General features: G+C 48.7%; 2 protein-coding genes across 4 annotated transcripts in view; one reads left to right on the top strand and one right to left on the bottom strand.

The window, feature by feature from the left end:
- Positions 1 to 636: 636 nt before the first annotated feature.
- Positions 637 to 5397, bottom strand: LOC142491611 (thioredoxin domain-containing protein 17-like). The gene is made up of 4 exons (XM_075594424.1): positions 4951 to 5397; positions 2314 to 2395; positions 1387 to 1462; positions 637 to 943 (listed from the first exon to the last, which is right to left on the bottom strand). The coding sequence occupies exons 1-4, from the start codon at positions 5093 to 5095 to the stop codon at positions 875 to 877; spliced, it is 372 nt and encodes a 123-aa protein (XP_075450539.1). The 5' UTR covers positions 5096 to 5397; the 3' UTR covers positions 637 to 874.
- Positions 5398 to 5537: 140 nt separating this feature from the next.
- Positions 5538 to 24988, top strand: part of KIAA0753 (KIAA0753 ortholog) — a 78589-nt gene continuing 59138 nt past the window's right edge. Inside the window, exons 1-2 of one of the 3 annotated variants that reach the window (XM_075594418.1) lie at positions 5538 to 6026; positions 7795 to 7928. In XM_075594418.1, coding sequence (XP_075450533.1) covers positions 5890 to 6026; positions 7795 to 7928 — 271 coding nt within the window. In that variant the 5' untranslated portion in view covers positions 5538 to 5889. The remainder of the gene's footprint in view (positions 6027 to 7794; positions 7929 to 24988) is intronic. The other 2 variants (XM_075594419.1, XM_075594420.1) reach the window with 2 other exon arrangements.

The following is a 24988-nucleotide window of genomic DNA, read 5'->3' as shown; positions in this document are numbered from 1 at the left end:
TTAATGCAAATGTCAATTTTCTGCACAGTTGAATACGGGAAATGTATGGAGATTTAATCTCAGGTACTGTTTTAACCCACAACTTTATTTATTTATAAAATGTTTTACGAGGAAATAATACATTGAGAGTTACCTCTCGTTTTCAAGTATGTCCTGGGCACAGAGTTAAGATGACAAATAATACATAGTTACATAAGTGATAACTTTATTATATGATAAGATTATAAAACAGACTAAAAAAAAAAAGTGTTAGCTGCTTTCTGCTTTTAACCCTTTCCTGCACAAACCAGCGTTAATGTTCTCTCCTATACTGTGGGGTTTGTAGTTTGTTTCAGACCATACTTATAATGCAGTAATGTTGCATACAATGTCAAATTTAAATATTGCAATTTTTATAGGATTAAATGAAAATGAATTGCCTGTGATTATCTAACATGTTTACATTATTTTAGTTGCATCAGTATATTTAGCAGAAAAAACATTTAAGGCCGGGATTCCATCAAAGCAATATCACACTTGATCCAGTGTTAACTTCCATTGATCTGAATGTTAGTTAACACCGGATTGGGGAGCAGTAGCACCTCTCCTCCGCCTTCTCCCCAGTCTTAGCGTGAAAAAAATGGCACAAGAATTGAATGAATATTTAGCAGTTTATTGTTATTTGTCCGTGTAATTCCTGTGATTGTGTTCATATTACAGTTGGGCATCAGAACATTTTAGATGTTTGAAGGAAATCGGAATTACTTTGGCCTATTCTTGGTCTTTTGAAGAAACATTTGCTTATGTAAGCCGTTTAGACTATTATGTAATGGATTCATCAACCAACAATCATCCATAGTTCAGCATTTACTGGGCACATTTCAAATAAGGAATGTTAATCTTCTGAAAACATCATCCTCACGAGATCAGCCTTATAGCATTCCTCTTCCACCAGCTTCTGGGGCTGAAAAGAAAGAGGGTAGGTCCAGCTTACAAATAAATATTCACAGTCCTACATAGTGTGAAAGTCGTATTTAAAGTAGCTGCACATCACATGTTTTAGAGCAACATTGAATTTCAGAAATTCGTAAGAGCATGTCCAGATACCAGAAATAAAAGTGGCATATTCACAGAGGACTTTAAGGCCCAGATTCACTAAAGGGTGCTAACATTGATCACACCTCAACTCCAATTCAAGTGACTGGGGATAAAAGGCGTGCTCAAGATTAGCACCTTTTAGTGAATCTGGGCCTAAGATTATCACAGCCTGCAAAAGTCTTAGCCAACGAAGCTGTTCGAAAAGTTCCAAAAATATTTATTGAACGAGGTAAGGGGGCTCCAGGTTTACCACAAAATGTTTAAGACCAATGGTTCTCTCTCATCCATGTGCAATAATAACAGACTCACCGTTCCATACTTTAGAAGTGTGGGGACAGAAGTCAGTTTCAGGATACTTTTGAACTCATTGCTAGGATCCTTCCAGCTACAAGGAAACAATAGATGGTGATGTCACAGAATAATTATGTTTGCACAATATTATCAATAAAAATACAAAACCCAGAAAGATGAGCAGAAAAACACTGAGGTGTCCATTACAGAGGCTTAACCAGCTCATGTAACATTTCAGTTGATCATTGAAGCTTACACCTAACTGGAGTTGTATGGTGCAGTAGTCGGTTTGTGCTCTTCAGAGCTTTAAAATCTGATTCAAAATACAAAAATGCTTCAGATTTCCAATGTATCAAAAAAGGTTCTGTAAAAATGGCATTTCATAACACATTTAAGTGAGGTTAATGAATTGATGCAAACATTACTCCTGTTTTGCAACAGATTTTTTGCAACTAATGGCAGAACGAACACACACACACACACACACACACACACACACACACACACACACACACACACACACACACACACACACACACACACACACACACACACACACTTTGGATGGTGAAAGGAACATTATACCAAGCAGCATTAACATTGAACTAACGTTTACTTAGAAAATCTGAGGACCAACAAATCCTGGTATTCTAATACTCTGTAATAGTTTTTTTTTTTGAGTTTTCAGGAGACCATAGGGGGGAGGGGGTGCAGATATGACGGCTTTATTGGTGTATGATGATTTTGATTTGTCGTAGTCTAAAATGTATGCTGATTTAAGATATCGTTCACTTGTTTAGTGTGTTTATGGTAGTTAATGATTTAGGTAATTAACGTACACCTGTAACTTTTGTTTATGTGCAATGTTTTGTATTTTTGGGGGGAGCGGGGGAAACTTAATAAAAACTTTTCAACAATGACATAAAAATGATGCATGCAACTTACTATGCTTTCTCTCCAACCTGGCAATATATAAAGACTGATCCTTCAGGAAGGCTCTCCAGTTCACCACGCACAATAGGCTCGGCTGGAAAAAGAAATGTATATACAGTACACAGACACGTTTACTGTATGAGCGAGTATGGGTTAGCAATCGTTATTTAATTTCTTAAGTGATAAACGTAAAATAAAGTTTACTCCGAAGTGCACAACACTTTATTGAGAGTTTTCTGATTGCAAACAGAATTTCCCCATTCTAGGCAACTGGGCAATCCAGTGTGTCAAGATGCTGATTTCAAATACGTGAGGAGGGGGGAAATCTAGGTGAAAGAAGATTGTTCTTGTGCCGAAAGTGAAATCTTAGGCCTCGGCCAGGGTGCCGCTGAGCGGGCGCGCTCACTCTGGGCGCGATAAAACACATTGATGCAATGTGTGTGGCCCGCGTGAGCAAGCCTCTGCGCATTGCTTATCTGCATGGCGTGACAACCAAATTTGATTTGGCTGCTCGCTGTGGATGCATCACGTGAGCGGTTCGCCCAATGAGGGAGAACCAGCTCTTTGACGTGCAGGCCTCGCCCCCTGACACGCCCCCTCAAGCGCACACCTAGCCGGCCTCAAATCCCCCGGCTGAGTTGGAGCGCGTGACGTCATCGCGCGTGAGCACCAGCTCCCGGCCTAACAGCAGCCTTAGAAGGGCAAACTGATGTGTGCTGCAGACCTGCCAACTCGCAGAGTTTCTGTGAGCCTCTCAGATTTGGAGTCAGTCACACTGATTTTTAGCATCAGCAGACTTCAGATTCAAACTGATCAAAATCACAAATTTTCGATTAAAATTAATTTTGTTTTTGCAAAACTCACTGATTCCTGGCCTTGCAGATTGATATCTTTTGTTGGGTGCCATCTTAAAGTGTATGGTGTGGGGAGGAGGGAGAAATGTAATTGTTTCATTATGTTTAATTTGCTTCAATGAGTACTTTAAACAGAAAGTTGCAAATTATGAGAAAAAATGTAAACATTTGGAGAGGGGGAGACAGACAGAGACAGAGAGAGACACAGAGAGAATATAATATAATAACTGGGACTAAAAAATTGCAAATTGGCCTGAAATAACTGCTAGACCATTCGATAAAATTATTTTACGCCCAGTTGGGTATAAAATATGTATTTGTAATATAGAGCAGTAAACAAAGAATGCCCAATGCATGTTCAATGTCAGATTATTTGATTTCTGTTTTTTTTCTTGTCATAAATAGGAGTTATTAATTTCAATCTTGTGGCCAACACACATTAAGCCTGCAACCATGTCAAGATAGCCCCCTTTCAGCAGGTACCTACACTACCAATGTTATACTGTGTCCTTTGTATTTCCTCCACTGCTTAAAGAAAAACAAAAAAACAAAGCAATGATACAGTCATTAGCATGGGATCCATGACATGTATGTGGTGCCCAAGGGGTTAGAATTAAATCCCAATGCACATCCAATATGACAAATTACTTTATTCATTTTTATATGTTTTTTCTTCTCATAGGGGCTACCAGCGCATCACAGAACATTAGCAATGCATTGCTAAGCCTTCTGGCAGGATCCTGCTTCCAGTACGAAGAAAGCAAGGACACAAATAGTTGGAGATTTGCTCTTCTTCAGCAGTGGGAAGCAGCATATTGAGAAAGGGCAAGTAGCCTATATGTTCATAGGCTGGGGCCATGGTGCCTTCGCCCAGGCGGAGACTGTGAAGTCACCAGATGACGCGGGTGTTTTCCTTGGCCATGGGGGACAAGCCGTGGGTGGCGCTGCAGAGCTGGTTCGCCCTCATTGGGCAAATCCCTCACGTGACCTGCGTGTAGCGTCAAGACATCAATTTCAAATGTTTCTAAGGCTACGGTCTCAGTAATGTCTTTGACGCGCGCCCGGCAGTGGCGCGTGCACAGTGCTAAACGCGATCTGAGGGGAGAGAGGGAGCTTGCGAAGGTAGGGGGCGTGGTCGGGAATTTGCGGGGGCGTGGCCATCACGTCACGCTTCAGGTTCGCCCTCATTGGGTGAACCGCCGGTGGGGGCGTGGACACGCCTCAGTCGCAAGTTTTAAACTCAATTTCATTGAGTTTAAAAAATCTTGCAGCACGGCGCAGCTGCACCTTCAGCGTGAAGGTGAGTACTGGGCCCAGCCCCATTGAGGGGCGGTGCTTACACGCACAGCGCACGCCGAGCCGTGCGCTGTGGCAGTGACTGGGACAGCAGCCTTCTGCAACGCGCCCCCTCCTGCCTCTGCAAGGTCTATGGACGCAATCAATGCCTAAAAGGCAGTCTAATCGTGCTCTGCGCGGTCTCCCACACCATGGACTCAGTCTAAGTGATGCTAAGCAATAGCATGGCTATCCTCCCATTCATCTGAATGAGGGTCAGAACTTGTTGAAGTGCAGAACCCTTCAGTGCATATGGGCCAATTAGTCTAATCTACAAATCAGCAAGACTCATAGAAAAGCAGTGAGACTTCAAAGGTTAGAGTAGTAGTTTTGGTACCAAAGACAAGATAAATCCTCCTGCTGATAACAGCCTTCTTGATCATTCCCTGCACTATATCAGCAGCATGACACAATGCCAGGGTCGCCGCATACCCCTTTCCTGGGGGAGGGAATTCTGTACCTATCACACAGTGTGGGCACCAGTTCACCCCTTCTGCATTTTTGTTGCCAGAGAAATAGGTGAATACCGCCTGACCCTTATGTTTCTCCACCTCCTTGCAGTACTCCTCGTAACCCTGCACTTTCACTTCTGTATACGTAGCCATGATGTGGTGTAACGGGCAAGAGGAGCGTTATACAGAGGCGCAGACGTCCACCGCAACAGCACACTCAGCACGTGCACGTGTCCACTTCACTTCCTGACTGAGCTCTTAAAGGGGCAGATTTAAAAATAAATAACTCAGTGTAACTTGCTTCCTGAGAGGTTCAATCACCTTTAACCCTTTGGGTGCCTGATGGGCCACAGTGGTACTTATTCGTATCTGTTACAAGCAACAACAACATAAAATGCAGACATGTTAGTTTCCAAGGACCCACGAGGCAGATTTGGGGGTTGTAACTAAGGCAACAATGGGATTTTTACATACTGATGTTAAAGTGATTACAATGACCCCCCCCAAGAATGTTACACTCCGCAAGGGCACAGACTTTATCCACGTGACACGGTCGTTGGTGTGAAAGAGAGGTTTGAGGCGCAGATGGAACTGCTGCGTCACTTACGTAAGGCGCTAATGACGACCATCTTTGGTTTGGGAAATGACGAGTCAGCCCTACGTGGATAATGCTGTTTCAATCAAATATAGCTGAAGTGTGTATGTTTGGTGAACACGTCTATATTCCATCTATTGTCACATATATATTTTTGTTATACGTTTGCCAAATGGATAATGGCCGTCAAAGGGCTTGAACTTTTCCGAATATTTTATCGTTGAGCCTGTTAGCTGAACTATTCCCGCCCGCGTGAGGCCGCATTCGATGAGGTTTGGTCCGTGCGGCGACTCGTAGAAACTGATTTGAGACTTAGTGCCAGCTGCTCCCATCAGGCCCTTCGGCTGTTGTCATGGCGCCAGTTTCAACTGCTGGGTATCTGTGTCACCGGGTTAATTATGTGTGGGCTGGGGACAGAGAGCGGCCCGGAGCGGGTGTGAGGCGCTGGAGTCACCAGCCTCCCCACCATCAGAGGATCCAGACACACAGGTGATATATCCCTGATGTCTCTTAGTAACTCATAGGTCATTCGTTGTAATGCTCAATGGAGCAACAAGGGAGATCTGTTATGATACTGTGCGATGAACTGTCATGATACTGTGTGATCCGTGTCATGACGTTGTGCGATCCGATGTTGTGATGTAATAGTGAAACCGTACAGGCCTGCCCTCCATGTGTTACATACATGACGATATCTCTTGTCTACTGTGGGTTAGCAAATCCTAGAACAAATTCAGACTGGCCTCGTCTCACTGATATAAGTCATCTCCCAAAAACCCCACTGATAAGTAGTTGGAGGTTGACATATCTAGAAATGTCATCGGGCGATGCAATAAATGCGGTTTGGTGAATCTACAATTTTTTTTTTTAATGGGAAAATATTGATACCAATCAGAGCCAAAACATGTAAGATTGGCTGAAAATAAAAATGAATATGGCAGGTCTGCAAATGAACACTTCTACACTGCAACCCATTATTAGTTATACAAAAAGTATGTGAGAAAGGCAGCACTCCACCACAGGTGATGTGAAACAATAAGAAAATAAATGTAGTGGTGCACGGGCACAGAGAGGGACCCTAACCCCCTCAAAGCAATAACCAATAAATCTATACAGGCAGTCCTCGTTTTACAACGCTTCGCTTTACAACGAATGGCTTATCCAACGCTATGCAATGCATACCTATGTTCATTTTTACAACGCCAAAATGGCTTATCCAACGCTCTTATGACACTTTGCAACGTTGTGTATGTGTGTATATATATATACACATTCACATAAACAACGTTGCAAAGCGTTGTAAGAGCGTATATATATAATATTATACTATATAATATTATATTATACTATATAATATATTATTTATTATGTTATATTATATGTATATACACTATATAATTTATGTGTGTGCTGCATATCTTATTGCCTGCATAAAATATTTGGTGTATTTTTGTGTTAAAAATGCCTTCAGGAACGGAACCTTTCATTTAACAGTGTTCCTATGGGAAAACGTGTTTCGCTTTACAACGTTTCACTTTACAACGCTATTTTGAGTAACGCATTGTGTCGGATAACCGAGGACTGCCTGTATAATGGTTCCCAGCACTCAGTATGAAAAAAACAGACACAAGCGTCAATATGTGAATGAAAATGATATATTCAAAAGTAATACAGATCAAAAGCCAACCCTAATGGGGGCTAGGTAGGAATTAAGCATTGAACTAATCAGTAAACAATGGGTAAAAAAAAGGGGGGAGGGGGATGGAGGGAATACATACAGTAGGGAACAAAACATAGTAAAAAACAAAGGGGGGGGGAGGACAAAGTATAACAAACGGCCTGGTCAAGGTAATACATTTTTTTACCCATTGTTTACTGATTAGTTAAATGTTTAATTCCTACCTAGCCCCCATTAGGGTTGGCTTTTGATCTGTATTACTCTTGAATATATCATTTTCATTCACATATTGATGCTTGTGTCTGTTTTTTCATACTGAGTGCTGGGAACCATTATATAGATTTATCCATTATTAGTCAGATTTCTGATATGAAAGAGACCCTCTAGACGTCTCAGAAAGGCAGCTGCCGTGTTGAGAATGGGATTCTGATTTTTACTTGTTAAAATCGAGATGAAAAATAAAATCCAGGTGGGATGTGATGTATAAACATTGTGATAGAGCGAGACTGAGAAGCATTGATCGAGGGCATACACTGGGCTCCATGCTCATCTTCTGCTTTTTTTTGTGTTTCTCCAAAGGTATAACGATGGCTTTGGATTTTCAGCATTACCCAAGAACATCAAAGTTGGACTTATCCGGCATAAATATTTCACCACACAATGGAAGCCACCAGTTGCAGGGGTTATGGAAGCCCTCACATCCCCAAACTCAGGTTGGTAATTAGAATTATTTAAAACCAAAGACATAACATAAAACACAGACAAAGCTCAGTGCACATCCAGTAAATATTATACATGGTACAGTGCCTAAATATACATATATACAATGCCTAAATATACATGTATAGATAACTAGTTGCAAAGTTCTAAGTCTGATTGAAGCTTTTAATAACCTGTACATTACCAGGAAAAGCACTCTGTAATAGATTTGTCACAATCACACTGTATGCAAGCAAGTTCCCCTCAGAGTGGGAGATGCCATGGAGTGAGCTTTTAACCATTTAAATGTGGGAGGGAGTGAGCTTCAATTAGGTAGGAGGTTGCCACCCTCCAATCAGCTAAGACCAGCTGAACAAGAATTATAAAACATACAGAACACCTTCAAGCTCATATTGAACCCCCAAAATAACCACAACATATATATAAGCATATAAGTTTCACAGAGGAGTGCTATTGAGCATGGGAATATATATATTTAAAACCAAAGACATAACATAAAACACAGACAAAGCTCAGTGCACATCCAGTAAAACTTATACATGGTACAGTGCCTAAATATATATGTAATTTACAAGAATTATAAAACATACAGAACTTTGCAACTAATTTTGACAGATTTATTATAAATCATTCTTCCTGGCAATGCACAGGTTATTAAGAATCTATATTAGTGTTAGGGACCCTTGAAACGTGGTCTGCCGTGCAGTTGGCTCAGGGGCTTACAACAATTTAGCCAAAATGTTAAACTAAAAGACCATTTGATTTATTAGTTATCTATACATGTATATTTAGTCACTGTACCGTGTATAAGTTTTACTGGATGTGCACTGAGCTTTGTCTGTGTTTTATGTTATGTCTTTGGTTTTAAATATATATATTGCCATGCTCAGTAGCACTCCTCTGTGAAACTTATATGCTTATATATATATATATGTTGTGGGTATTTTGGGGGTTCAATATGAGCTTGTAGGTGTTCTGTATGTTTGGTAATTAGAATTGACACGGGAAAGAGCAGAGCTCGAGAGATGTGATAAATTATCCGGATGTGGGATTTCAGAAATGATCTGGGTACAAAATGTGGTATGAAATGTGGCCTTCTATAGTTTGCTGTGATCATGACTTTTTTTTTCTCCAGTTAAAAAATAATGGCAGATGAGCAGTTAACACAGGTATTATTACAAATGAAAATCCCATCAAGTTGTTCTGTTTTCCAAGGGAGAATACACAAAGTAAGACCTGCACTACAGGACATATAAGTCTCACACCTTTTTACTAAAACTAGACTTTATTTGTGGCAAATCACAACTAGACCAACACTTGAAGGGAATTAACCAATATTTATAGGTAATATTTGCTCAGGTCTATGGCTAAAGATTACTCAGGATAATTTCTTTCAAGCGTTAATGTCCTCTTTAGAATCACTGCAGCATTATTTTAATTGTTCGATATCAACCCCTAATGCAGTGTTTCCCAACTCCAGTCCTCAGGGAACCCCGTCAGGTCTTAAGGATATCCCTGCTCCAGCACAGGTGGCTCAGTCAAAATGACTGAGCTGCTGATTGACCCACCTGTGCTGGAGCATGGATATCCTTAAGACCTGACCTGTTGGGGTTCCCTGAGGACTGGAGTTGGAAAACACTGCCCTAATGAAAGGATAATGCATTGTGGAACATATTTACTAAGCCGTGACAACTTCATAAGACAACTTTTAGCACTGCTAGGTAAACATGGCCTATTCAAGTGGATGGTCTCCTCCGAAGCAGGGGGGGAGGGGTGGGTGTCCTATGGAAAAGCATTGCTTACTAAATAGGGGCCCGTCTATCCCATATCATTTATTTTTAGCTGTTTAAATTGAGGCTTTCAGACCTAAACTCTTTGCTGCTAGAAGCAGCTGCAACACATTTCTCTTCATGAAGGCCAGGCCCGTGCTTTGTGTGCATTGTATTACATTCATCCAGTGCTTCACTGGCCCCTATAGCAGTGAAGAGGTTAACTTTGAAACCTTTTCACATCTGAAATGATGAAACTTAAGCTAAAAGGGTAGGCCGATTCCTTTTTATTATGCGAGTTCAATACATTTTGTTCAGGAATAACCCGGTACTCGCGAGGGGTACAGTTCAGGCTAATAACATTGTAACCTGTCATGTATTGTGTCATTTTGCTTTGTAGCTCCAGTTCAATCGGGACGTTATTTCTCACCCAGCTAATTTGGCCGCCCGATATTTCAGCCCTTGTCCGATTACAATAGAGAAACTGAGCACACCTCGCAGGTTATTGTACGATGACCCTGTGTTAACTTCAGTTTAACGCGAGGCTGCAGTATAACGTTTGTCAGATTAATGAATCTATGTGATGGCCTTTACGCCCTACAGCACTCCGGTATCTGCTCTTGTAATTGCTGGTCCTCCATACTGTGCTGTAAAAACATTCTTCTTGTTGGCTCATAATAGGAAATGAGGCTACTGTCCGTTTCGCTGTCTTTCATTCCCACCTACATGGGCCCATACACAATCGGAGTTAGGAATAATAGACTTTCTTTGCTTCTGAACATTGTGAAAACCTTGAGTTGAACCTGCAGAAAACCAATTTCCAAGGAGGCAGCCATTTTAGATTGGATCTTGGCGGTGTCACAGTGCAACACTATCAGTTGTCGGTTACAATAGACACACATTAACTCTTTAGGTTGGCAAAGGCCCTGCCTTTACGTTTTTGTATATATTTTGTTTGATATAACACATTATTTTGACTGTTTATCATTTCTATCTATATTTGAGTGTCAATAAAATGGCTTTATAACTGAAAACAGCATTAGAAAATACTTACAAAATACAATAACCTCAATGTGGAAGGAGTCTAGAATGCATGTGTTGTTTTTAGGAATTCAGTTAGAAGTATCCTAAACACTAAAAACAAATGCTAGATGGCGCTCTACTAAACCCAATGAAACAGTGAAGTGAATAAATCAATAAAACTATGAAGTGATTAAATAAATCAATTAAAACAATAAAGTGAATAAATAAATCAAATAGTGATAAACATTCAGTGGGTGTAAATCGTGAATACAAAGGTAAAAACCACTTATCACTCGACCCTGCAGAAAAGACTGTTTCAAAAGTCTGAAGGTGCATTGTTGATCGAATTCCAGGGGAGCGTCGCGGATACCCAAAAAAGAAAAAATATATATAGTGTAATACAGTAACAAAGTGTCGATAAAAATATAAGGGGTTGCCAAATCACTACTCACAAACGAAGTAGATTTTAAAGCATTGAATCTGTCTGGAACCGTGAAACACCCCAGTCAGGTGCGGTATAAACGGACAGCAATCTCATGAAAAAGAGAAAATAGCCACGGTGCAGATAGAATAACAAAGTTTTATAAATAAAGGACACAAATGGAGGCTTACATAGATCGTAAAAGTAAAGGCAGTATGCAGCGGGGTCTTTAGTGTGTCGCAATCTCTCACCGCCCGGTACACACTGCTCTAAGCTCTCTCGTGCGTCTGGACACCGTGACGTCACTTCCGGATCGTGTCGTCACAGCTCGCCGGAACGAAAGACACCACCGAGACTCCCTGTGCTTCTCTTCCTCCTGTAAGATGGCTAACGAGCCAGACTCTACGCGTTTCGACGTAATGATTATCCAGTAATAACTCCGGAGGGGGCACTTCCCGGGCTGTCAGCTCATGGGGATTTCCTTACTCCCTTGCCTGCCTAATGCTTGTAGTATTCACTGTTGCTGGGCTGTCAGTTCATGGGGACTTCCTTACTGCCTTATCTGCCCTACGCTTTAGTGCTCACTGTTGCCGGGCTGTCGGCTCATGTTTACTGTTTACCCTACCTTTGCCTTGATCATTGGGGGTTTGCTCTGACTGCACTTTGTGCTACATTTGGACTTCCCCTTTATCCTGCTTACTACTTGTTTGCTATGTACCACCATTATTATTTTCTTAGTCATTTGGGTATTTTTTGCTGTATGTTACACAAACTTTCCCCAGTAATTATGTTTCTGTGCCTGTTATGTTATTGTGTTATTTCATGCAGTATCTGTAATGTTTTTGTTATCTGACTTGCAGGTTTTTGATTAATTATTTTGTGCTCTGGTTTGTCCATTAATTATTTTGAGTTCTCATTTATTCTTTGATCGGCCAATCTTTGTTACACTACTCGGGGAATTTTCTTTCCCCTGGTTCTGTTATGTCCTGTTAGAACTCTTATTATTTGGTCTTTCCAGGTTAGGGGTTGGTGTGTGTTTAGTTATTATAAGTTATATTTTGCAGCAGTTTATTATGTGGTATGTGTTTGAGTTTGTCTCTTGTGTTTTTATGATGCATTGCTAATAAAGTCCATTTTTCTACTTTCCCATTACATACTATGACTGCTCCTTTGTTTTGACCCTTCTTTTTTTCTTTTTGTGTTTATATATCATGTATATATGTTACATAAGGAACAGAACATTCTAAATAATTTTAGTAGCCAAGTGGTGTTTGTCATGGGAGACCAGAACTTTTAACCCCTTTTCCACCGGGATCACTATCACCAGTTGTTGAATAGACGACAGTTTATTCTGGTAAGCCAGCAAACATACAAATAACACAATCGCAGTGTAACTAGCCAACTGGGGCCTTAGGGGGAAGAATCTAGCCTGAACTAGGTGCAGGGGCCCGCTTCGGTAGGCTTGCCCTGAACAGCGTCTTCTCCGTGCTCTTCAACCAATAGCACTTTCGAATAGCCCGCCAGTCATGATGTCAGTCTCCGATCCACGCTCCAGGATTAACTCTCGAATGGTCTGGTATTCTGATCGTCCGTGCCCCTTATATAGGCCTTGGTCTTTTTGCTGAAGCAGATGCCACCGACCAATCAGAGCACAGATCGTGACGGTGCAGCCAATCGGAGGACGAGGGGTCGTCCGGCTGCACCAATCAGAGGGGCGGTTTAGGGACTCTGGACCGCCCCTTGGGGAGTGAGCTACTGGTAAGCAGGAAATTCAAACTAGCCAATGGGAATCGTGCCTACGGGGCTGAGACACGGCAACAGTTTCCCTGACTAGCCTTATACCCCCTGCGGGGTAGGCGCCTTAGCATCTCGGAGAACAAAGGCTCTGCAGAGCCAGGAACTAGTTCCCAGGCACAAGTCACAGTTCTACCCCACTCACCATTGTCCAGGTTTTCAAGCTCTGCCACAAACCAGCATTTCTCCGTATGCAGCCCAGATAAGTGAATTACTGTGTCTGCCCACAGAAAAATGCTAACACACAGGACATTGCTGTCTTACGAACTGTGCGGGGAAAACACTAACAAGGCATAAAAGTGCTTTTATACAATCCCAGTTCCCCCCTTCCAGATATCACAAAGTGATAATGCTCTTTTCTGGAAGAGGTTACACAAAACACATAATACACAGGCCAAAAATGAGCCTCATGGAGGCAGCCATTATACACGGTTTTGGGCCAGCCAGGATCACCTATATTATGTGAGGCTGGTTGCCCTTACCGTCAGTGTTGATATGGAATCTTTAGTTATGAGGTGCGTTCATGCAGGCACTACTTTATCTAATTAATAGTGAAATCTTGATTAAAAAATATATATATATATATATCAGTGATGCAGAGGACCTCTTATACATTCCTGTTCAATATGGCGACAAGCAGGGTAATGCAAAGTTGATGCAATCATCTCTGCTTCTCCTATTTGAATAGATGTCTACAGCTGAAATATTTCAGTTTCCTTAAGTGTTTCTCCTTAGAACTTGTATGAACAGAACAAAAATAACTTGAGCTTTCAATACTGAAGAGATTGAACTCCTTTACCTCGTCTTCTACCCATGAGATCAGAAATATTACACAACTCTAGTCTGTCATGTGACAGCTGTATCATTTTCTTTGGCCATCTTGTCTTAATATATAAAATCGAAAGGTTAGTGCTATCTGCGGTGAATCTGATTGGTCCTCAGCCTCTGGCCAATCAGATTGTGGGTCTGACGTCACCCAACTGCCACTGTCTTCCCCCTCGGCCACACACACACACACACACACACACATACACACACTCTCTCCCCCCCCCCATCACACTCGCCTCACTCCCCGGCGCTCCAACTCACCTCCCTCACTCCCCGGCGCTCCAACTCACCTCCTTCACTCTCCGGCGCTCCAACTCACCTCCCTCACTCCCCGGCGCTCCAACTCACCTCCCTCACTCCCCGGCGCTCCAGCTCACCTCCCTCTCCCGTCTCCTTACCCGCCTGAAACACACCTCAGCGCGCACTTCACCCTCTCCGTGCCCTTTACATGCTGGCGGGGGGAGCAGAGCAGTGGCGGCCGCAGCGGGGCTGACTGTAGTCAATCCCCCCCCCGTGCCTCCCACACAACCTGCCGCCTCCCCAAAGGTTCCTCTCCGCGTGAGGGGGGGATGCCCAACCGCTATCTTCATGCCGCCTGAAGTGTGGGGGTTGCCGGGACGCTAACTATTTGCATGCCGCTGTCACGTGAGGTATGGGGAGTGCGGGGGGGATGACGGCCTGCCCTCTAGCTTCATGTCGTCGCATTACATATGGGGGATGCAGGGGGAGGAATGCCGGCTCGCCTGCTATCTTCAGGCCGCCGCCTCCGGTATGGGGGGGGAGGGCGAAATGTCACCCAGTCACCCACGCAGTCACTCACTCCTCACCCACCCAGTCACTCATTCCTCACCCACCCAGTGACTAACGCACTCACCCACCCAGTCACTAACTCACTCAACCACCCACCCACTAACTCACTCACCCACTAACTCACTCACCCACTAACTCACTCACCCAGTCACTAACTCACCCAGTCACTCACTACTCACCCACCCAGTCACTAACTCACTCACCAACCCAGTCACTAACTCACCCACCCAGTCACTAACTCACCCACCCAGTCACTAACTCACCCACCCAGTCACTAACTCACCCACCCAGTCACTAACTCACCCAGTCAACCACCCACCCAGTCACTAACTCACCCACCCAGTCACTAACTCACCCAACTCACCCACCCACCCAGTCACTAACTCACCCACCCACCCAGTCACTAACTCACCCACCCACCCAGTCACTAACTCACCCACCCACCCAGTCACTAACTCACCCACCCAGTCACTAACTCACCCACCCACGCAGTCACTAACTCACCCACCCAGTCACTAACTCACACACCCAGTCACTAACTCACCCACCCACTAACTCACCCACCCCCTAACTCACCCACCCAGTCACTAACTCACCCACCCAGTCACTAACTCACCCACCCAGTCACTAACTCACCCACCCACCCAGTCACTAACTCACCCACCCACCCAGTCACTAACTCACCCACCCACTAACTCACCCACCCACCCACCCAGTCACTAACTCACCCACGCAGTCACTAACTCACCCACGCAGTCACTAACTCACCCACCCAGTCACTAACTCACCCACCCTGTCACTAACTCACCCACCCAGTCACTAACTCACACACCCACTAACTCACCCACCCCCTAACTCACCCACCCACCCCCTAACTCACCCACCCAGTCACTAACTCACCCACCCAGTCACTAACTCACCCACCCACCCAGTCACTAACTCACCCACCCACCCAGTCACTAACTCACCCACCCACCCAGTCACTAACTCACACACCCAGTCACTAACTCACACACCCAGTCACTAACTCACACACCCAGTCACTAACTCACACACCCAGTCACTAACTCACACACCCAGTCACTAACTCACACACCCAGTCACTAACTCACACACCCAGTCACTAACTCACACACCCAGTCACTAACTCACACACCCACCCAGTCACTAGCTCACCCACCCACCCAGTCACTAACTCACCCACCCACCCAGTCACTAACTCACACACCCAGTCACTAACTCACCCACCCAGTCACTAGCTCACCCACCCACCCAGTCACTAACTCACCCAGTCACTAACTCACCCATCCACCCAGTCACTAACTCACCCACCCACCCACCCAGTCACTAACTCACCCACCCAGTCACTAACTCACCCACCCACCCAGTCACTAACTCACCCACCCACCCAGTCACTAACTCACCCACCCACCCAGTCACTAACTCACCCACCCACCCAGTCACTAACTCACTCACCCACCCACCCAAGTCACTAACTCACCCACCCACCCAGTCACTAACTCACCCATGCAGTCACTAACTCACCCACCCAGTCACTAACTCACTCACCCACCCAAGTCACTAACTCATAGTCACTAACTCACTCACCCACCCAAGTCACTAACTCACTCAAGTCACTAACTCACCCACCCAGTCACTCACTCACCCACCCACCCAGTCACTAACTCACCCACCCACCCAGTCACTAACTCACTCAAGTCACTAACTCACCCACCCAGTCACTATCTCACCCACCCAGTCACTCACCCACCCACCCAGCCACTAACTCACCCACCCAGTCACTAACTCACCCACCCACCCAGTCACTAACTCACCCACCCAGTCACTAACTCACCCACCCACCCAGTCACTAACTCACCCACCCAGTCACTGACTCACCCACCCAGTCACTAACTCACTAACCCACCCACCCAGTCACTAACCCACCCACCCAGTCACTAACTCGCCCACCCACTAACTCACCCACCCAGTCACTAACTCACCCAACCAGTCACTAACTCACCCAACCAGTCACTAACTCACCCACCCACCCAGTCACTAACTCACTCACCCACCCACCCACCCAGTCACTAACTCACCCACCCACCCAGTCACTAACTCACCCACCCACCCAGTCACTAACTCACCCACCCACCCAGTCACTAACTCACCCACCCACCCAGTCACTAACCCACCCACCCAGTCACTAACTCACTCACCCACCCACCCAGTCACTAACTCACTCACCCACCCACTAACTCAACACAGTCACTAACTCACCCACCCAGTCACTAACTCACTCACCCACCCAGTCACTAACTCACTCACCCACCCAGTCACTAACTCACTCACCCACCCAGTCACTAACTCACTCACCCACCCAGTCACTAACTCACTCACCCACCCAGTCACTAACTCACTCACCCACCCAGTCACTAACTCACTCACCCACCCAGTCACTAACTCACTCACCCACCCAGTCACTAACTCACTCACCCACCCAGTCACTAACTCACTCACCCACCCAGTCACTAACTCACTCACCCACCCAGTCACTAACTCACTCACCCACCCAGTCACTAACTCACTCACCCACCCAGTCACTAACTCACTCACCCACCCAGTCACTAACTCACTCACCCACCCAGTCATTAACTCACCCACCCACCCAAGTCACTAACTCACCCACTCACCCACCCAGTCACTAACTCACCCACCCACTAACTCACTAATCCACCCACTAACTCACTCACCAACCCACCCAGTCACTAACTCACCCACTCACTAACTCACTCATCCACCCACTAACTCACTCACCAACCCACCCAGTCACTAACTCACCCACTCACTAACTCACCCACCCACTCACTAACTTACTCACCCACCCAGTCACTAGCTGAGACCCCGCTCAATAACTCACTTACCCGCCCTCACTAACTCGCCCACTCACTAACTCACCTGCCCGCTCACAAACTCACCCGCCCACTCACTAACTCGCCCAGTCACGAACTCACCCACCCAGTCACTAACTCACCCACAGAGAGAGGGCAGTGGGGAGCAGAGATAGGGGGTGAGTGGACAGAGAGGGGGAGCAGGACCATTCTATCCCGGGCAACGCCGGGTATATCAGCTAGTTAATAAATATTTTTAAAACAAAGTCTCAAATCTAGTTATAGAGTTATCACATTATGAATTGAGAGCTCATTTTGTCACTCCGTATGTCTTTAATGCAAATGTCAATTTTCTGCACAGTTGAATACGAGAAATGTATGGAGATTTAATCTCAGCTACTGTTTTAACCCAGAGTGAAAAAAAAGTGATCTGCGCTCATAAATTGTGAATAAGTGCTTTGTGGGCTAGGGCAAATGTGACCCTTTAAGGAAATAAACAACCTGATTAGGATGAGGTAGATGCTGCTGTTTTCATGGGATGGCTCAGCATACCAAGGCTAGTACAGAAACGAAAAGAAAAACGGCGGAAAAAAACCTCATAGTGTAGTAGAATTAAAAATATATATTTATGATAAAGATGAGTATTGCACGTACATCTACTATATATTTCTGAAATGTCTGTATGTTTGTCTGCATGCCCTGTGTCCCTAGGGCCAATCGCATTGCACCTTTGGCCTGTCACTCCACCTCAACACTGTCCCACCCCTGACCACACTGTCCCACCCCTCACTGACAATCCTCACTGCTCTGGGGCGACCTCTCAACCCACAAAACCCTCACCGCCTCCTACCACAGATCAGGTACAGAATCTCTATATCAACATTCACCTCCACACACCGCACGAACAAGCAGCGCAACACTGCCTCTTACAAACACCCCCCTCCACCACCACCCCCTCAACCTCATGCACCCCCCTCCACCACCACCCCCCCCAACCTCATGCACACTACGAACGCACGCCACAGCTCTCCCGCTACTGCAGCCCATCACCAACCCCCCTCACCCAAACATACAACGCACGATGCTCCATCACCCCCCCCCCCCTCACACGAACAGCGAACAGCAAAGCACGCTGCTGAACATACAACGCACGATGCTCCATCACACCCCCCCCTCACCCGAACATCCCCGGAGCACACCCAAAACAACCCCACCCCCCTCACCCATACATCCACCGCACGATGCTGCTCCGGAGCCCCTCACCCCCCCCACTCACCCGAACATCCACCGCACGATGCTGCTCCAGAGCCCCTCACCACCCACCCCCCCACACTCACCCGAACATCCACCGCACGATGCTGCTCCGGAGCCCCTCACCTCCCCCCCCCCCACACTCACCCGAACATCCACCGCACGATGCTGCTCCGGAGCCCCTCACCCCCCTCCTCACCCTCTGTCCGCCGCCCCCCCCCACATCACGTGCGCCGCCCTGCACCGGCTCCGGACGGGAAGGGCGGCCCTCCTACCGCAGCCGCTCCCTTACTTCCCTGGCGCTACCTCCCGCTCAGGTAAGGCACTACGTGTCCCGCCTCAGCTTATAGCGCCAGTAACAGCCTCGCGCCTCAGGCCCACCCGCGCAGCCTCGCGCCTCAGGCCCACACAGGGCGCTTCCTGCTACCGCCTGCAATGCGCCTCACTTAGCCGGACGGCCACATCGGGGAACCAAGCGGGCGCCACGGGGGGGGGGAGGGAGCGTGAGTCACGGGGAACGGGGGGGGGGGGGGAAGTCACGGGGAGGGGGGGGGAAGTCACGGGGAGGGGGGGGGCCCACCAGCCGAACCAGCCGGGGGTCGGATGCACGGAGGGGGGGGGGGCAAGCACATACATTAATTATGACAATACATATGCCCACTGCTCTCCACCCCGTCCCACACACCCCTTCCCCCCCCCCCCCCCGCTCCCCTTTCCCCCCCCCCGCTCCCCTTCCCCCCCCCTCTCCCCTTCCCCCCCGCTCCCCTTCTCCCCCCCCCCGCTCCCCTTCTCCCCCCCCCGCTCCCCTTCTCCCCCCCCCCGCTCCCCTTCTCCCTCCCGCTCCCCTTCTCCCCCCCCGCTCCCCTTCTCCCTTCTCCCCCCCCGCTCCCCTTCTCCCCCCCCGCTCCCCTTCTCCCCCCGCTCCTCTTCTCCCCCCCGCTCCACTTTCCCCCCCCCCGCTCCACTTCCCCCCCCGCTCCACTTCCCCCCCGCTCCCCTTCTCCCCCGCCCCTTTTCCCCTTCTCCCCCGCCCCTTTTCCCCTTCTCCCCCGCCCCCCGCTCCCCTTCTCCCCCCCCCCGCTCCCCCCCGCTCCACTTTCCCCCCCTTCTCCCCGCCCCTTTTCCCCTTCTCCCCCGCCCCCGCTCCCCTTCTCCCCCCCGCTCCCCTTCTCCCCCACCGCTCCCCTTCTCCCCCCCCTCCCCTTCTCCCCCACCCTCCCCTTCTCCCCCCCGCTCCCCTTCTCCCCCCCCGCTCCCCTTCTCCCCCCCCCGCTCCCCTTCTCCCCCCCCGCTCCCCTTCTCCCCCCCCGCTTCCTTTCTCCCCCCCCTGCTCCCTTCTCCCCCCCGCTCCCCTTCTCCCCCCGCTCCCCTTCTCCCCCCCCGCTCCCCTTCTCCCCCCCCGCTCCCCTTCTCCCCCCCCGCTCCCCTTCTCCCCCCCCGCTCCCCTTCTCCCCCCCGCTCCCCTTCTCCCCCCCGCTCCCCTTCTCCCCCCCGCTCCACTTTCCTCCCCGCTCCCACTTTCCCCCCCCCGCTCCACTTTCCCCCCGCTCCTCCCCCCCCCGCTCCACTTTCCCCCCCCGCTCCACTTTCCCCCCCCGCTCCACTTTCCCCCCCCCGCTCCACTTTCCCCCCCCGCTCCACTTTCCCCCCCCCCCGCTCCCCTTCCCCCCCCCGCTCCCCTTCCCCCCCCCCCCCCCGCTCCCCTTTCCCCCCCCCCCCCGCTCCCCTTTCCCCCCCGCTCCCCTTTCCCCCCCGCTCCAACTTTCCCCCCCCGCTCCCCTTTCCCCCCCCCGCTCCCCCTTTCCCCCCCCGCTCCCCTTTCCCCCCCCGCTCCCCTTTACCCCCGCTCCCCTTTCCCCCCCCTGCTCCCCTTTCCCCCCCCTGCTCCCCTTTCCCCCCCGCTCCCCTTTCCCCCCGCTCCCCTTTCTCCCCCCCGCTCCCCCCTTTTCCCCCCGCTCCCCTTTCCCCCCGCTCCCCTTTCCCCCCGCTCCCCTTTCCCCCCCGCTCCCTTTCCCCCCCGCTCCCCTTTCCCCCCGCTCCCCCTTTCCCCCGCCTCGCTCCCCTTTCCCCCCGCCCGCTCCCCTTCCCCCCCCGCTCCCCTTTCCCCCCCTCCGCTCCCCTTCTCCCCCCCGCTCCCCTTCTCCCCCCCGCTCCCCTTCTCCCCCCCCGCTCCCCTTCTCCCCCCCCGCTCCCCTTCTCCCCCCCGCTCCCCTTCTCCCCCCCGCTCCCCTTCTCCCCCCCCGCTCCCCTCTTCCCCCCGCTCCCCTTCTCCCCCCCCGCTCCCCTTCTCCCCCCCCCCGCTCCCCTTCTCCCCCCCGCTCCCTTCTCCCCCCCCGCTCCCCTTCTCCCCCCCCGCTCCCCTTCTCCCCCCCCGCTCCCCTTCTCCCCCCCCCCGCTCCCTTCTCCCCCCCCCCGCTTTCCTTCTCCCCCCCCCGCTCCCCTTCTCCCCCCCGCTCCCCTTCTCCCCCCCGCTCCCCTTCTCCCCCCCCCGCTCCCCTCTCCCCCCCCGCTCCCCTTCTCCCCCCCGCTCCCCTTCTCCCCCCCCGCTCCCTTCTCCCCCCGCTCCCCTTCTCCCCCCCCCGCTCCCCTTCTCCCCCCCCCCGCTCCCTTCTCCCCCCCGCTCCCCTTCTCCCCCCCGCTCCCCTTCTCCCCCCCCGCTCCCCTTCTCCCCCCCGCTCCCCTTCTCCCCCCCCCCGCTCCCTTCTCCCCCCCCCCGCTCCCCTTCTCCCCCCCCGCTCCCCTTCTCCCCCCCCGCTCCCTTCTCCCCCCCCGCTCCCCTTCTCCCCCCCCGCTCCCCTTCTCTCCCCCCCCGCTCCCTCTCTCCCCCCCCGCTCCCTTCTCCCCCCCCCGCTCCCCTTCTCCCCCCCCCGCTCCCCTTCTCCCCCCCCGCTCCCCTTCTCCCCCCCCGCTCCCCTTCTCCCCCCGCTCCCCTTCTCCCCCCCGCTCCCCTTCTCCCCCCCCCCCGCTCCCCTTCTCCCCCCCCCCGCTCCCCTTCTCCCCCCCCCGCTCCCCTTCTCCCCCCCCGCCTCCCTTCTCCCCCCCCCGCTCCCCTTTCCCCCCCGCTCCCCTTTTCCCCCCCCGCTCCACTTTCCCCCCCGCTCCACTTTCCCCCCCGCTCCACTTTCCCCCCGCTCCACTTTCCCCCCCGCTCCACTTTCCCCCCCCCGCTCCACTTTCCCTCCCCCCTCCTCCCCTTTCCTTCCCCCCTCCCACACCCTTTTCCCCTCCCACACCCTTCCCCTCTCCCACCCCCTTCCCCCCTTCTACCCTCCCCCCTCCCCACCCTCCTCACCCCCTACCCACCCCCCACCCCCTTCGCCTTCCTGCCCGCCTTCCTGCCTCCCCGCCTCTGCTTTCGCGCCCACCGCCTCTGCCTTTCACCCGCCCTTACTCCGCCCGCCTCTGCCTTTCACCCACCGCCTCACAGCCGCTGCATGCACTCAACAGACACCCGCCACACTCGACACATACCTGCCGCCACACACACCTGCTGCCTCCCGCCCCTATGCACCGACATCACTGACCCACCGCCTCACACCCTAGCAGGCCCCCGACTCACAGACAGCACTCACAACCCACGCGCCACCTGCCGCCTCACACCCTAGCAGGACCCCCACTCACAGACAGCACTCACAACCCATGTGCCAACCCGCCGCCTCACACCCTAGCAGGACACACGCCTCACATTTTACATCTGTTATGTCACCAAAATATACATTGTACTGTGGTGTGTTTACAATAAAACATTTTTAAACAACATCGTATTACATTTTATTACATCTTTCTTTTCAATATTATTATCCAACCTTTGCAACAAATACTCACCTATTGTTCCACGATTTATAAATAATACTACCTATTACGCATTTACATCCCGGGCAACGCCGGGTCTCTCAGCTAGTCAAGAATAAAAATAAACAGCAGGACATGTTAGGGACAGGTTACCACTCGAAGAACTGCAACACTGGAACACGCCGTGGTAGCTTGGGTTTCTCTCCTCCAGTAGCAGGGGCCAGAGGTATACTCTCTCCACTCCGGTCTGCAGTTCCTCACTTCACGGTGAGGGCGCAGCTGCCGCTGTTGTAGAGAGGATTCCTCTTGCCGGTTCCGGGTTACTCCACGTGTGTCTGTGACGTCATCGGTTGGCATCGTTCAGAAGTCCGCGTCGCGTTACGTCTTAGGCAAAACAGCCTAGTGAATGTCCCGAACAGAGTCAATGCTGCTCTGAGAATCAGAGCCTCAGTAGGTATAGAATATGGAACGCGCCCTCTTCCTACACGTTTCGTATAAATGTATACTTCATCAGGGAATGTTGGAGGTAACTGTAGGGGCGCTTCATATACCTGTAGCTCTCCTATGATTGGCCACACTAAATAGAACTGCCCCTCACCCGGAGAAGCATGTATCTCTCCTTTGATTGGCTATAACTAAACAGAACGGCCCCTCATCCGGAGATATACAGGGTTAACATTATGCATACTAAATAATATTACATATCCACATTTTATTTAAAAAACACACATCGTAAAACGAAAAAAATACTCTAAAAATAAAGAGACAAGAATTAATAACATTAAATGACATATGGTGATACTTTATAATATTAATTAGTGTTATGGTAAGGTCAAATAAGAAATCACCACAAACCCATAGACATAGTGGAGAGAAATAGAATGGAACTTGGGGTGGATTGAACTCGAATTACTAGACATATTAAAAATATATAAAAAAGACAAAAACTCATGAACTGACATTAGCAATGGTGAATAATAAAGAGTTTACAGGAAGATCAAAATAATGACCAAACATCAATCTTAATTTTATAAATCCATAAACGTTCCTGTTTGGAAAGCATTTTATCTCTGTCCCCACCACGTCTCCCTGGTGAGGCAATCTGGATACCAATATATTTTAATAATGTAGAATCACAATTATGGGGCCTATGCAGAGAGCAGCGCTATTTCGAAATTCGCCATTTTTTGGAGAAAATCGCGCAGAAAGCAGCAGAAAATGGCGAGTTCCGAAAAACGCGCCAATTTTTCTTTTCTATTTGTAAAACTCGCCTCGCGGCTGGCGAGAACCTCAATCTCGCCAGTTTTAAAAATATCCAAATGCAGAGAGGCGCGAACGGCATCTAGCGGCTGTTCGCGCCAATAAAATGGCGCAATTGTCTCCTTTTTGCCTCGCCAGAAAAAATTGGCAAGAAGCTGCCGCTCGCGGCCATTGCAAAGGGAAAAAAAAGGCGCGAATTTGTTTTTACACGTTTCTGAAGCGCGCATCTCGCCAATTTAAACTCGCCACACGCATCCATGTTAAACATAGCAGAATTCGCACGTTTCTGCATATGGAGAATAAAACTCTCCAAAAAAGCTACTTTTTAATAAATTCGCCAATTTTAAAATTCGCTGCTCTCTGCATAGGCCCCTATGTTTGGACTTAAAATGCCTAGAGACACTATGTTGTTCAAGACCTAATCTAATATTTCTAGCGTGTTCTAGAATTCTTATCCTAAGAAATCTTTTTGTGCGTCCAACATATTGGTATCCACAGGGACACTGCAGAAGATATAACAAATATGTAGATTTGCAGGATATGCAATCTTTTACAGTAAAACATTCTTTGGTAGTATTTGATTGGAATTGTTTGCGATCTGAATTAAGCATATTACATGCTTTGCATTTTCCACAGCTGAAATTTCCGTTGGGCTTTTTTGGCATCCAAGGTATCTCCGAAGATGTAGTAATCGGAGGTCCGATATCACTTGGTGCCAGATAGTGTTTCACATTTTTAGCCCTACGGTAAATGAAACTGGGTTTGGGGTGGAGAGAAGGACCAAGAATAGGGTCATTACATAAAATGTTCCAATTTTTATTAATAATTTTTGAATGTTTGTACTGACCGAATTAAACTCTGTAATAAATGGAACTTTTATTTTGTTGTCACTTGTATTATCATTGCTCTCTTTTTGTTTCTGTAGCAATAATGACTCCCTCTTCATATTGTCAACTTTCTCTAGAGAATTAATTAGCAGGGCCTTGTCGTACCCTCGTTCAATGAACCTCTCCAATAAAGTGGTTGATTGAACCTCAAAATCAGTCTGAAGACTACAATTACGTTTGATACGCATTAACTGACTTAAGGGTATATTGTCAATCCAGGATCTTTTGTGATTACTGGATGGCAATAAGAAGCTGTTCGTGCCCACTTTCTTAAATAAAGTTCTGGTATTAATATTTTGACCTATTCTGGATTCCAGACTCAGATCC

Source organism: Ascaphus truei, chromosome 3 (genome assembly GCF_040206685.1).
Source record: "Ascaphus truei isolate aAscTru1 chromosome 3, aAscTru1.hap1, whole genome shotgun sequence".
NCBI lineage: Eukaryota > Metazoa > Chordata > Amphibia > Anura > Ascaphidae > Ascaphus > Ascaphus truei.
Note: the sequence above shows the minus strand (reverse complement) of the source record. Positions and strands in the feature narration are given on the sequence as shown.